Source organism: Manis pentadactyla, chromosome 11 (genome assembly GCF_030020395.1).
Source record: "Manis pentadactyla isolate mManPen7 chromosome 11, mManPen7.hap1, whole genome shotgun sequence".
Taxonomy (NCBI): domain Eukaryota; kingdom Metazoa; phylum Chordata; class Mammalia; order Pholidota; family Manidae; genus Manis; species Manis pentadactyla.
In genome coordinates, this window is record NC_080029.1 from 67,828,397 (window position 1) to 67,843,886 (window position 15,490).

The 15,490-nt window shown below is 38.2% G+C and overlaps 1 protein-coding gene across 9 annotated transcripts in view; it reads right to left on the reverse strand.

Annotated features, from left to right (window-relative positions):
- Positions 1–15,490, reverse strand: part of AP4S1 (adaptor related protein complex 4 subunit sigma 1) — a 73,468-nt gene that overhangs the window by 32,688 nt on the left and 25,290 nt on the right. For 6 of the 9 annotated variants that reach the window (XR_008992523.1, XM_036881252.2, XM_057488521.1 and 3 more), the window contains exons 2-4: positions 10,602–10,810; positions 8,024–8,110; positions 7,048–7,116 (exon numbers count right to left, since the gene is read on the reverse strand). Coding sequence is in view for 6 of the 9 variants with exons in the window: in XM_036881252.2 (XP_036737147.1) it covers positions 7,048–7,116; positions 8,024–8,110; positions 10,602–10,739 (294 nt within the window). In the remaining 3 variants the exon portion in view is untranslated. Of the gene's footprint in view, positions 1–6,067; positions 6,355–7,047; positions 7,117–8,023; positions 8,111–10,601; positions 10,811–15,490 lie in introns of those variants that run through there. The other 3 variants (XR_008992521.1, XR_008992522.1, XM_036881250.2) reach the window with 2 other exon arrangements.

The following is a 15,490-nucleotide window of genomic DNA, read 5'->3' on the forward strand; positions in this document are numbered from 1 at the left end:
CCACTCACTGCCTCAGGAAGAAGCAGCTTGGAAACAGTTTCTTACCCATCCTTTTATTAAAAGCAAAGTGAAATACAGAAAACAACTTCGAAAAAGCAGCTTGTGTCACTCTTACTTCTCAAGAATGTCTAAACAAGGCTCAGGAAGGCCCGTGGTAGCAAAGTAAAACATCTTCACTGATGGTTTCTTCAAAGACCGCTGAATTTAAAACTAACTACAAGGCTCAGCTATCATCTTGATGATAGTGTGGTACTGGCAAAAGGATAAACATACATATCACTGGACTAGAGCTGAAAGTCCAAAATTAAACCCTTACATTTAGGATCAACTGATTTTTGATAAGGGTGCCAAGCCAATTCAATGGGGGAAAGCATAGTCTTTTCAACAAATGGTGTTGGGACAACTGGATATCCACATGCAAGAGAATGTAGTTAGACCTTTACTTCACACCACATGTAAAAATTACTCAAAATGGATCAAAGACCTAAATGTATGATCTAAAACCATAAAACTCTAAGAAGAAAACTTAAGAGTAAATCTTCATGACCTTAGGTTAGGCAAACTTTTTTAGATAGGACACCAAAAACATAAGCAACAGAAGACAAAATAAATTGAACTTCATCTAAGTTAAAAACTATTGTGCTTCAAAGGATACCATCAAAAAAGTGAAAAGAAAACCACTGAATGGGAGAAATTTCTTTTCCCTCTTAACAGATTTTTTTAAAATTAAGGTATCATTAATATACAATCTTATGAAGGTTTCACATGAGCAGCATTGTGGTTTCAACATTCACCCATATTACCAAGTCCCCCTTCACACCCCATTGCAATCACTGTCTACCAGTGTAGTAAGATGCTATAGAGTCATTACTTGTCTAGGAGAAAATATTTTAAAATCATATTTGAAGAGATTTGTATTCAGAATATATGAAGAGGGGCGGAAGATGGCGGCGTGATTAGAGCAGCAGAAATCTCCTCCCAAAACAACATATATCTATGAAAATATAACAAAGACAACCCTTCCTAGAATAAAGACCAGAGGACACAGGACAATATCCAGACCACATCCGCACCTGAGAGAACCCAGTGCCTCGCAAAGAGGGTAAGATACAAGCCCCGGCCCGGCGGGAGCCGAGCTCCCCTCCCCCCAGCTCCCGGCGGGAGAAGAGCAGGCAGAGCGGGAGGGAGACGGAGCCCAGGACTGCTGAACACCCAGCCCCAGCCATCAGGGCCAGAGTGCAGACACAGTACGTGCCCAGGGGGCCCTGGATGCTAGGGAAACAGGGCAGCAAGAACAGTGAGCGGGCACTGGAGGCCGGGTGCTGGAGGACATAAGAAAAGCGCGTGACCTTTTTTTTTTGTTTGTTTTTACTCTTTTGCTGTTTTGTTTTGGCGAGCGCTTTTTGGAAGTCTTAAAGGGATAGGGACCCCAATACCAGGGAAACAGGGCAGCAAGAACAGTGAGCGGGCACCGGTGGTCTGGCGCAGGAGGACCCCAGAAAAGCGAGCGCCCATTTTTTTTAATTTTTTTTTTTTTTTTTTTTTTTTTGCTATTTTGTTTTGGCGAGCGCTTTTTGGTAGTCTTAAAGGGATAGAGACCCCAATACTAGGGAAACAGGGCAGCAAGACCGGTGAGCAGAGGCCTGAGGCTGGCACCGGAGAATAAAGAAAAATGAGCGACCACCTTTTTTATTAATTAAAAAAAAATTTTTTTTTTTTAATTTAAAAATTTTTTTCTTTTTTTTTTTTTTTTCTTTTTTTTTGGTGGTCGTTGTTTTGTTTTGGCGGGTGCTTTTTGGAAGTCTTAAAGGGGCAGGGCGGGACACTTAATCCAGAGGTAGGGAATCCGGGGATCTCTGGGCACCCTAACCCCTGGGCTGTAGGGAGCAGGGAGGCCCCTTACGGAGATAAATAGCCTCCAGGCCGCTCCCCCTCCAACGCGACTCCACCACTTTGGAGCAGCTGCCCGAGCCAGGCCACGCCCACAGCAACAGCGGAGATTAACTCCATAGCAACCGGGCAGGAAGCAGAAGCCCTGTCTGTGCACAGCTACCCAGCACAAGCCACTAGAGGTCGCTGTTCTCCCAGGAAAGGAGGGCCACAAACCAACAAGAAAGGAAGTCCTTCCAGCTGTCACTCGCCCCAGCTCTGCAAACTGTTCCTATCACCATGAAAAGGCAAAGCTACAGGCAGACAAAGATCATAGAGACAACACCAGAGAAGGAGACAGACCTAACCAGTCTTCCTGACAAAGAATTCAAAATAAGAATCATAAACATGCTGACAGAGATGCAGAGAAATACGCAAGAGAAATGGGATGAAGTCCGGAGGGAGATCACAGATTCCAGAAAGGAGATCACAGAAATGAAACAAACTCTGGAAGGGTTTATAAGCAGAATGGATAGCATGCAAGAGGCCATTGATGGAATTGAAACCAGAGAACAGGAACGCATAGAAGCTGACATAGAGAGAGACAAAAGGATCTCCAGGAATGAAACAATATTAAGAGAACTGTGTGACCAATCCAAAAGGAACACTATCCGTATTGTAGGGGTCCCAGAAGAAGAAGAGAGAGGAAAAGAGATGGAAAGTATCTTAGAAGAAATAATTGCTGAAAACTTCCCCAAACTGGGGGAGGAAATAATCGAAGAGACCACGGAAATACACAGAACCCCCAACAGAAAGGATCCAAGAAGGACAACACCAAGACACATAATAATTAAAATGGCAAAGATCAAGGACAAGGAAAGAGTTTTAAAGGCAGCTAGAGAGAAAAAGGTCACCTATAAAGGAAAACCCATCAGGCTAACATCAGACTTCTCAACAGAAACCCTACAGGCCAGAAGAGAATGGCATGAGATATTTAATGCAACGAAACAGAAGGGCCTTGAACCAAGGATACTGTATCCAGCACGACTATCATTCAAATATGACGGTGGGATTAAACAATTACCAGACAAAAAAAAGCTGAGGGAATTTGCTTTCCACAAACCACCTCTACAGAACATCTTACAGGGACTGCTCTAGATGGGAGCACTCCTAGAAAGAGCACAGCACAAAACACCCAACATATGAAGAATCGAGGAGGAGGAACAAGAAGGGAGAGAAGAAAAGAATCTCCAGACAGTGTATATAAGAGCTCAATAAGCGAGCTAAGTTAGGCAGTAAGATACTAAAGAGGCTAACCTTGAACCTTTGGTAACCACGAATTTAAAGCCTGCAATGGCAATAAGTACATATCTTTCAATAGTCACCCTAAATGTTAATGGGTTGAATGCACCAATCAAAAGACACAGAGTAACAGAATGGATAAAAAAGCAAGACCCATCTATATGCTGCTTACAAGAAACTCACCTCAAACCCAAAGACATGTACAGACTAAAAGTCAAGGGATGGAAAAACATATTTCAAGCAAACAACAGTGAGAAGAAAGCAGGGGTTGCAGTACTAATATCAGACAAAATAGACTTCAAAACAAAGAAAGTAACGAGATAAAGAAGGACACTACATAATGATAAAGGGCTCAGTCAAACAAGAGGATATAACCATTCTAAATATATATGCACCCAACACAGGAGCACCAGCATATGTGAAACAAATACTAACAGAACTAAACAGGGATATAGACTGCAATGCATTCATTCTAGGAGACTTCAACACACCACTCACCCCAAAGGATAGATCCACCGGGCAGAAAATAAGTAAGGACACAGAAGCACTGAACAACACAGTAGAGCAGATGGACCTAATAGACATCTATAGAACTCTACATCCAAAAGCAACAGGATATATATTCTTCTCAAGTGCACATGGAACATTCTCCAGAATAGACCACATACTAGGCCACAAAAAGAGCCTCAGAAAATTCCAAAAGATTGAAATCCTACCAACCAACTTTTCAGACCACAAAGGCATAAAACTAGAAATAAACTGTACAAAGAAAGCAAAGAGGCTCACAAACACATGGAGGCTTAACAACATGCTCCTAAATAATCAATGGATCAATGACCAAATCAAAATGGAGATCCAGCAATATATGGAAACAAATGACAACAACAACACTAAGCCCCAACTTCTGTGGGAGACAGCAAAAGCAGTCTTAAGAGGAAAGTATATAGCAATCCAAGCATATTTAATAAAGGAAGAGCAATCCCAAATGAATGGTCTAATGTCACAATTATCGAAATTGGAAAAAGAAGAAGAGATGAGGCCTAAGGTCAGCAGAAGGAGGGACATTTGACTGGATCTATACTGTTGGAACTCAACCAAGAATTAGGAGAAGTGCAAATTGTAGCGCTCCAAAATCTTACAACTACAGACTATTTACTGTTAAAAGAACATAAGGGATGTGAACATTCCCCAGGAATGGGTTGTTTTAATTTGTCTGATTTCTTTCAGACTGTTCAAGTTCAGCTGGACAATATCCACCATATCATAGATAAGTTTTCACAAATGCCTAAGGTGCCTAACTGGTTTTCTTGGTTTCACTGGAGATGGCTGGTAATTACAGATATGCTTTGGTTATGTAACTATACTCCTATTATGTTAATGTGTGTGCGCAATTTAAGTAGTAGCTTAAAACCTATACATGCTGAAGTTACTCTACAAGAAGATATGTCCAAGAAATAATCAATCTTCCCATGTTTTCTTCCGCCTGCTACTTCAATAGCTTTTCTTCTTCCTTCCTAATTACAACCCTTTAGTAGAATTCGTGCCTCATATCAAAAATTACCGAGTATCATAATTCTTCCAAGTGGTAAAGATACCTCAAGACAAATGCTGGGCATAGAAGCTACAGGGCATAAATATGCAAAGAAATAAAAAGCTAACCATTTCAAACAATAAGGCTTCTCTCTCACTTACCAACTTTACATTTCCCTGTATGGCCCCGGAAGATGACTGGTTAGCCAGAGACGGGTAAGATTCCTCAAGGGAGGAACAACCTAAGACAGGCACAGTCGCAGGGTGGCCATCAGGTGAGAAATTGGGGATCAACAGAGGTGAGGCTTAGAACCTCACCCCCCCATTCTGAGAGAAATCTTCTGCATACATGGATGTTTTATTGCCCTTGTCTAGCTTGGATTAACACATAGTCTACAGGCACACACCTGATCATCTACATTTGCTCTCTTACAACACTAAACTATGTTTTCTACCTTTATCTTGTACCTACCTACCACTTCAGCATTTTATTAAAAATAATAATAATAAAGAGAGAAATGTGGTATCCACATATAAATCAAGTATAACAACCAAATGAGTATTCATATTTGAACTGACTGTTTAGAGTTCATAATGCATGAGAAAAACCGAAAGTTTCTGTGATGACTGCCCTTGTACTGTTCACTATGTAACTTATTCATTATGTAAGAATTTGTTCTCCATGTAAGAACTTGTTTGTTATGCCTCAGAAGATTGGAGACTGATGAAAATTAGGCTTGGGGTGGATTAATGATTGTGCATTGAGCATTGACTCCCCTATACAGAATTTTATTGTCGTTAACAACCATTTGATCAATAAATATGAGAGATGCCCTCACAAAAAAAAAAAAAAAAGGACAGACTTCCAATGGTAAAATAAATAAGTAACCGGGATGTAATGTATAACATAAGGAATATAGTCAAGATATTGTAACAGCTTGGTAGGGTGATAGCTGGAACCTAGAATTATGTATATAAATGTTTTATCACTGTGTTGTACACTTGAAACTAATGTAATGTAATACTGTGCGTCAACTACCCTTCAATAAAAAATAATTATCAAAAAAAAAAAGAATATATGAAGAGCTCTCACAACTCAACAATAAAGACAAATAATGCAACCAAAAGGTGGGCACTGAACAGCCATTTCTCCAAAGAAGATATACAGATGGCCAAAAACATGAAAAGAGGCTCAACATTGTTATACATTAGTGAAACTCAAAGTCACAATTGATTGGTCTCAAACTACTTTATACCCAGTAGGATGGCTAATAATAAAAAAGACAGATAATAACTAGTTTTGGTGAGGATGTGGTGAAAATAGAACCCTCATACACTGCTGATGGGAATTTAAATAATGCATCCATTTTGGAGAAGTCTGGCAGTTCACCACAGTGTTAAACATGAAGTTACCACATCATCTAGGAATTCTAATCCCAGGTATATATCCAAAAGAACTGAAAATAAGATTACACACAAAAATGTGTACATATATGTTCAGAGCATCATTATTCATTATAGCCAAAAAGTATAAATAATCTAAATTCCCATCAACTGATCAATGGATAAACGAATGTAGTACATCCATACAGAGGAATACTGTTTGGGAATGAAAAGGAAAGAGTACTGATGTGTGCTACAACATGGATGAATCTTGAAAACATGCAAAGTAAAAAAAGCCAGTTACAAGAGACCACATACTGTACAATTCCATTGATATAAAATGTCTAGAACAGGTGAACCTAAAAAGACAGAAAGTGGATTAGTGTTTACATAGGGCCAGAGGGGGTATAATTAGGAGGGAAATAGTAATGGGCATGGTATTTCTTTTTGGGGTAATGAGATATCTAAGGATTGTGGGGTTGAACAACTCTGTAAGTACTAAAAACCACACACTTTAAATGGGGTAGCTGTATGGTATATAAATCATATTCCAATACAGCTGTTCAAAGAAAAGGACTGTTGCAAAGAAACTCATGTATTTCTCAAGGGTTTGGCCTCTCAAAGCAACAGTTTGAATAGAAGTGATTCTAGATTGAAAAGGGTTCTGGTGTCTTAGGAGGAGAAGCAGAATGGAGAGAGCAAGTTAGACAGCAAAATCTCTTAATTGAGAGAAAGACATAAGAAGTTCTTGGTCTTCTAAAACTGGTTCTCAATAAAGATCTCACTCACATGTAGGTTTGTAACACTTTGGATGAGCCAGAAGGAAAGGCAAAGAAAACCTGGCATCATCTGAATTTTACCTTTTACATGTTGAAGCTCTATATTAACACATGTTCTTGATATAGACTCATTTCTTGGAAATTAGGCTGAGTATGAAAACCATTTTTCAGTTATTAGACTTACCACGTGGCTGAAGTAGTCATCTAAAACTTCCACAAAGTTATGGATGAATTCATAAATTGCCATCTCATTCTGAAACAAAAAAGGGTGAGGTTAGTTTTAGTATGGCCCATGTGTAAACCAGACATGGAGCTGCCCGCTCCGCAACAAGGTTTTATAGCACGTGGCTTGGTAAACAGATAATGGGAGCAAAGTGGCTTCCCACTGACAAATATTCAGAGTAGTTCTATGATTCACTTGCTTGAAAGAAGCTTATCAATAGGAGAAATGTAGAAAATCTTAAACTCTAAGATTTTTTTTAAAGTCCATGATGAATCTAGCTGATTGAAACTGGAGTGAGTCTAAAATTTAGGGTTCTGAGTTCTATTCCCTGACGGCACCACCAACTGGCTAAAGCAATTTTACAGATGTTTCATGTCATCATTTTTCTATCTGTGAAGATGGGGAAACCACCTCAAAGTTTGGTTCATGGACAAAAAACAGTCAACTGAGATATCAAAGTATTTTAAATCTTAAAACACCCTTTCATGGCCATAAGTGCTGTCGACCTGGATGGAGCTAACATTTCTGAAAAGGTGAACTAAGTCTGAGGAGACATAGTCAAAACACAGTCATACTTATAGTTGCTCTGGCTTCTGATATATCAACCTACATTTAATGCCACAGTTGACTGGCCTCTCTACACCTGTCTAAGCTGCACCACAGTGCCACACACAGGGCAGGACGCTGGTACCGCTGAGGGTCAGGGAAGGCATTCTGTGGTACTTCATAAGCTACTCATGTAATTCAAGAAAAATCCTAGGTATTTCTCTTCCACAAAGCTTTCCCCAGCCCTGATAGAAACCATGATCCTTCAGAACAGTCAGAATAATTATTAGGAAGGCAACTGGGGAGGAAATGACAATTTAAAGAGAAACAAAAAAACAAACTGTTATCCCTGATTTTCTTGCACTTTCCATAGGCTCTTCTATTGTCTTACCTCAGTGTCATTAACTCCGACCACAATGAAGAGAGCTGCATACTGCCGATAGATCAGCTTAAAGTCTTTGTATTCAATGAAAGAGCACTAGACAAAACAGTTAGATATTAATTCCTATGGTTGACAGGGATTCCTTCAAAATGACATGCATAACTGCTAGGTTCTGACTTGACTATCTATCAACACATTCCTAGAAATATCCTACATTAAAACGTTACACAATCTTTGTTGGCTGCCTCCTCACAATATTCATGGGACTACTTGGAATCATCTCTACCAGGAGGTGGAAAAATAGTCCTGGAAAAAAGTCGGAGTGTTCACGTGAGTCCCTACCTGTCCTCATACCCTGATACTCATTCATTGCTTGGCTCTGTGTGGAACTCAGAAGGCAAAAATAATAATCAGCATTTTAATTGCCTCCAATATGAAAATAAGCCAACATGTGAAGACTTCCTTCTTTCCACCTCCCCTAGGCTCTTTTGGAAGCAATTAGAGATTCAGTTTTGTAGTATTTAATGGTCACTGAAGAGCCAAATATGCATAGCATACACACATGCAAAACAAAACAAAACATCTTGATTTCCTTATCCTCATGAAAAGAATCATTGTAGGCTCTTTTACAAATTATTTAAAGATGGCTACTGTGTGGCAGATGCTAGACAAAATCTCTGTAAACAGTGCTTCATATGAATTAATAACTATACTACTAGCGCTGACCTGTGGATACATAACTCCCTCCCATTCCTCTCTCTCCTAGGTTTGTGCAGAGGTGAGCGGGGAGGCACTGGGTGGACAGGGACTGGATGGCAGGCTGCAGGCACAGTGTTACCCTTCCTGAGACTTCTGGGTGTGCTCGATCAGATGTGACCGAGCATGAACTGCATGGCTTTTTGCACTGGGATATGGCGCTCTCAGGTGCCTAGGTGCACCTGGGAATGAAGCTGCAACTTTTCATTATGGAATTTCTTTGATGTGAAAGCCATTTGACAACCTCCAAAATGGAGGGATTTGAGGTTTTCATTTAAAATTAGGATAAAGGTAATAAGTACAGGATCATCCTGTAGCTTTTGGCTCACTGTTGAGCTAGTAAGATTTCTGCTTCATTGGACCTTTCAAGGAAACACAACCTATTTGAAAGAACTGAGGAACATTATCAAAGCCTCTCAGGGTTTCTGACAAAAAAAAAAAAAGATAAAAGTATCAAAGTACTTTTGTAGATACAAATTAAGCTGCTTTGTTACAAATTAATGTTACTTTGGTGCCTGATTAATGCTGAAAGCCCAGTGAGTTCCCTTGAAAATCTAAAATAATTTAAAGTGCTTCAAAAATATCTAACAGTATACTAAGTCCAATGGATATACTGTAAAGAAATATATATTTTGTAAAATATAATAAATATATTTTTGAAAATATATTCAAAGGAAAGATACGTTTCAAACTGGTCAGTAAGAGTGGTGTTTGAAAATGTCAAGTCCCTGTATATTGCAGAAAGTCAAACAGGAATGCTTCTGAAATTTGTTTGCTTTTATTTAAAGCACATGGACCATGTACTTTAATAGTTTATTAAAAGTTGGCACAGCCCTTTAATAGTTTCTGTTTCCTTCTGACAACTACACGAAGTAGTGCATGCCATGGCAGACCACTGAGGTCTCTGAGATGTGCAGACTGGAAAATCAACTTAGAAGCCAAGGGAAACAGTTCCAATGTGTAACTTCTGGGCACTGATGTAGTTTAGTATTTTAAGACAGCAGAGGTTCCCACAAGCAGCCTTTTTACATATGCAGTGAAATGGAGAATTGGTGAAATTAATGAGTGATTGAAACAAACTTTCTGATTTTTCTGTAGTTTGTTTAGAGATTTCCAGTGGGTTCAAAGTTTAAGGCCTGGATTAAGAAACTCTTTAAAGTTCTTTGTAGGAGTAGACTCCATTAAAAAAATTCCTATTTATTATTATTTTAATGATTTTATTTAATCTCAATTTTGGCAGAATGGATAGATTTGCCATTTTGTATGTGTTTTTAACTTCCATTTCTTCCATCTACATAATAAAATGAGACAAGTTAAAATTAAGTTTGTTTTGTTTTTAAGTAACTAGTTCCAGTATTATGTTGGTGGAAAATTTACAAAACTGATAAGCAGAAAAAAACTGCATTCCATAGGAGAATCATATTATTATCCTCTCGCACAAAGTGAGTCTTAAGTGTTCACCTCTGTATTGGTCGTTTGACTTTCATCTTTTGGCTTAAAGACAGCCACCTACTACAGGTACTCCTAAGAGTTCTTAAGGGCTGAATCCATATGAACAAAAAAATAAGGTATGTCTGTTAGCAGGGTAAATCTGAACTGCAACTAAACGCTGACCTAAATAAGAAACTGAAGACTGGTCCTCGGGTGCCTTGTTTTTATATTCCTTAAGGGGATGTAAAGAGAGCTATGCTTCAGTCTTCATTTCACTTCATTTGTTATTTTTCCTAATAGCTGTTGAATGAACATAATTCAGAGAAAATGCCCTTGAGACTAAGAAATAACAGATCTGCCACTGTGAATTGAATGCAGAGAAAGAAGAGTTGAAACTTACTTGTTCATTGGACCGAGAGAGACAGCTCTTGATGACTTCGGTTTCAAGAAGGGTACGCTTATTAATCTCTACATGCTCATAGTACTTAGAAAGTCGAGTTTGCCCTTGTTTATTTACCATGAGGAAAAATTTTATCATTTTTTTTTCCTGACCAGTATTTTTCCAAACAGAATTCAGAAGTTATGGCAAAGGTTCGCTGTTACTAGAACCTGAGGAATGAAAGAACGAGAAGGCAAGATCAAATTTCTCAAGAATCATATTAAGTATGTTCTATAGATGAACCAGGAAGAAATAAAATGTCTCTGGAAACACTGGTCCTCACTCCTATGAACTAAATGAGGTTTAATAACTAAACAAAAATTTTCATTTTTGAGTATCCACAGTACTTCATATTTGTTCAATTGATTCATCAATCTTTTTCGGCACCAACTATGTGTCAAGCACCAGAAGGAGAATTTGGAAATGAATGATTTCTGATTTTCTGATCTTCACACCTAGCAGAGGTACTTGAGCAGTAAGCAACTAACAGCGGTATAAGGTGATGAGCTATAAATGGGACCAGGATACTTCTAGGGTACACAGAAAGAAGGGACAAGAGACATCACAGGAAAGTTGGGGCATTTAAGCAAGATCCTGAAGAAATGTTCTAGAGGGAGTGACCCTGAGGCAGAGAAAACATGGGTATGACGCTCTGGGAAGTTCACTGTGGTTTCAGTTCAGGGGGCTGAAAGACTGGCTACAGGAAATTAAGCTGCTCACATAAGCAAACTGGCTTTATGAGTCATGCTAAAGAATATGAACTTTATTTTATGGACACTTGAGACAAGATCTATAGTGTATCTTTTCTTTCCTTAGTGTTGTAAAACAGTAATAGTAATATCAACCATTTGTCAAAGCCCTACAAGTTCTATAAGGTCCTGTGCCAAACAATTTACACATATTATTTAATTCTTTGAGGCAGACTTCTGTTATCCCATTTTAAGGACAAGCAAACATATTATTGGAAAATTCTTGGATTGGTTTTAAATTATTTTCTGCCCTCCCAGTTTATCTCTTATTTCCGAAACTCTATGAGGCAGGTGGCTATCCTGCAATAATTCCAATCACTGAGAGCTAGCAAGAGCCAGGCCCAGTCTGGCAAAGTTGGGGCCGCTACGTTCATTCAGTGTGCAGAGCAGGATGTTATCTAGACCAGCTCAACTGGGGACATAACAGCTGTGCCATGGGGGAGGCCTGTGGTCACTCACTCCCTTTTCCAGGAAGATAAGCTCACTACTGTAGGTGGGATTGCAACATACTCTGTGTTATTCAATCATTTGGTATGAAGTGCTGCTTTTATTCTCCTTATAAATTATTGCCAGTAAATAATGGCAGGTGACCAGTAAATACAGATTACCATCTTTTCTTTAATTCCCTTTCAGCAAAGTTACTTTAAAATCATCTTCATTAAAGTTAGAAACTACAATCCTAACCCAACTGCCAGGTAAAAGAAAAAAAAATATTGTCTCAAAGGTACTCATGGCCAAAACTTTGCCTTTAAATGCCCTGGTTGCATTAAGTAGTAAAATGAGATGTAAAATGATCCCACTGAGATGTACACTGAAGGATCAAATTGGTTTCCACCTTACAAGCACAGCATTCCTTCCTACTGACTTAAGAGCAAAGATGACAAACCAGGGTGTGTTGAATTGATACTTACTAGGACACAAGTTTTGAAAATAGGAGCTGAGGGCATCTAAAGGCTTGAATACATCATTTTTTGCCGCTCAAAACAATTGCACAATTTATAACTTGTAGGATTACACAGCAGTAATAAAGTAGACAAGCAAAATTATTTCTATTATAAAATATACAATGCCAAAATATAGTGTAGAAACTCAGAAACAAGTACATGTTAGAGGACTGAAGATGAAAGCTTTAAGCACCTACCCTGGTTACTAATCATCAGGGAGGAGGGAGATCAAATAATTATGAAACTGAGGTAGGGCAATAAGAAGGAATATGCTTAGACAAGTGCTGGGATCAGTCAGGGAGCAGGTATGAACTTCCTCTGTTCATAAACTCTTTGCATTCAACAACATACAGGCTGGGGAAGATGTTTTGACTGCTAGGAAGTTAGGAGATTCCATACCCAAGAGCTAGTATGAATGCACAAACAATCAAGGGAGAGTAAAGAAAGGCAACTTCATTGGGGAAAGCATTACACAAAAGGGTGCCAGGAAGCCCGAAGTCAAGACTAGGGAGGTTGGTAGATTCACAGGAATATAAACAGATCAATATGCCAGGACCCTGCATGATGTACACTTAGGGTCTAGCGAAAAGAAAGACCAGAAAGACTGAAGTCCATGTTGAATCAGGCAGTTTTCAAATTTCTGACGGTGTACTTCTGGGAGTCAGAACTGAGAGTCTTTACAGATTGTCATATCCAAAGGTGACAAATAGATTTCAGCTTGGGTGCCAACTGTGACTAACAGTAATAGCTGCTTTGAAAACTGTTTTGGGAAATATTCTGAGAAAAAGGATGTCATGAATGATTAGCAATGTCAGCCATGAATTAGGAAGCAGGGTGTGGCAACATATGCACCTTCTATCTGTCATCCCCGATATACACTCCCTGCATTTGGCAGATGGGAAATCTGATAATCCGAGATGAAGAGTAAAGTTTTGAATTCTGGTCTCCTGACTCATAATATAATGTGTCTTTAATTTATCACATTGCCTCTTTGCCTCACAAAATGTATTAGTGTCATTGAATGTTCACTAAAGTTTAATAAGCATCAACTTTAGGTAGCTTTGGGAATGAACAAGTCAATATTCTCTTTTTCCATTATATTGCTGCACAATTAATTTGGAAAATTTCAAGCAATTCACTACATGAAAACAGTAGAGTATGAAGTTTCTAGAATTGAAAGTGGTATTTGATGATGGCTAACATCCTTTCTAGCTCTAAATGGTTTCTATGTACTCCAGAATCATAATACTGTAACGCACACACACACACACCCCAAGGTAATAACAGACAAAAACTTTTTTTTCTCCATAAAAGTGATTGAAATAAGATCCCCCAAGTTAAAAATCAATTTTCACTGAGAAACATATAATACACATACCGTATCACATACACACTATGGTAGTGAAAAGCATGAGCTTCTGTTTGGCTCTACTAATTAGCTTTCTGATTCTGGGCAAGCTAACCTTTTTGTATTCAGTCCTAGGTACAAGGACTTACCTTCTGGGCTGTGAGGATGAAAGGAGTTAGTACTTGTAATGTTCTTTAGAACAGTGCTCAGCAGCTGGCACACAATGCTACCCAAATGCTGACCAATGTCATTATGATAATATGTCACCTCTTCCTCAGTGAAGCCTTTCCAGACTATCCCAATATCTTCTTTCTAACCACAAAGAACACTCTCTCCTTTCTTTGAACCCATCACTGTATCTTAACAAAATCTGTTACTCTACATAATCACTATTTGATTACATGCTGAGCTCCCCTAGCATACCAGTGGTTTTTACTTCTTTATTGTGACGGTAAGAGAAATGCTTTACATGGTGACCCACTATACAGGTATCTGAAACAATTTCACAAAACAATACTTACCTACACTATGGGTATTACACTCTAGTATTTCCTATGACATATCATTTTATATTAAATGCAGTTGTGAGGGATTTTGGTTAGACAGACATACAAAGTTTTCAAAACTCACCAAATGCACATTAAAGATTGATGCATTTATTCTATTCATATTCATATATATATTCATGCATATATATATTATGTAAATTTTACATAAAAAGAAATGAATACTCTAGTTATGATATACATGCTGAGGTATTTGGGGTAAGTGTACTGATATCTATAATTTACTTTGAAGTGCACTGCAAAACTAAGATAAATTAATGGACAGGTAGATGGACAGATGGTCAGATATATGATAAAATAAGTATAGTAAAACAATATTAGAATCTAGATTGTGAGTATATGTGAATTCACTGTGAAATTCTTTCAATTTTGTAGTATATTTAAAAACCACCATCATAAAATGTTGAGGAAAAATGCTACCAGTGGCCCATATTTTTTAAAATAGATTTTTTTAGAGCAGTATTAGATTTACAGAGAAAATTGTAAAGATAGTTTAGAGAGTTCCCATATATCCCACACCCAGTTTCACCTGTTATTATCTTCTTATATTAGTATGATATTTATTATAATTAATGAACCAATATTGTCACAGTACATTCTTATTAACTGAAGTCTGTACTTTATTCCTTACATTTTATTGAATGTCTTTTTTCTGTCCCTGGACCCCATCTAGGATACCACATTACATTTAATCATTATGTTTCTTTGGAATCTTCATGTTTCTCCTGGCTCTGACAGTTTTTCATGCTTTCCTTGTTTTTGATGACCTTGACAGCTTGAAGAATATTGGTCAAGTATTTTATAAATGTCCTTCTTGGGATTTGTCTGATGTTTTTCTCATGACTAGACTGTGTTATGAGTTTTGGGGAGGAAGACCACAGAGATAATGGGCCATTTTTATCACTTCATTTCAAGGGCATATACTATCAACATGACCTATTGCTGTTGATACTGATGCTGCTCCCCTGGCTGAGGTAGTTTTTGCCAGGTTTCTCTACTGCAAAGTATTCCTCCCCTTTCCATACTGTACTCTTTGGAAGGAAGTCATTACAGAGCCCACATTTAAGGGGTGGGGAGTTACATTCCATCTCTTTGAGGGAGAAGTACCTACATAAATTATTTGGAATGCTGCACAGGAGATATCTGTTCTATTCCATTATTTATGTATGTATGTATGCATGTATGTATTCATTTGTATCAGTATGGACTCATGGATATATTGTTTTATATTTTGGGTTATAAG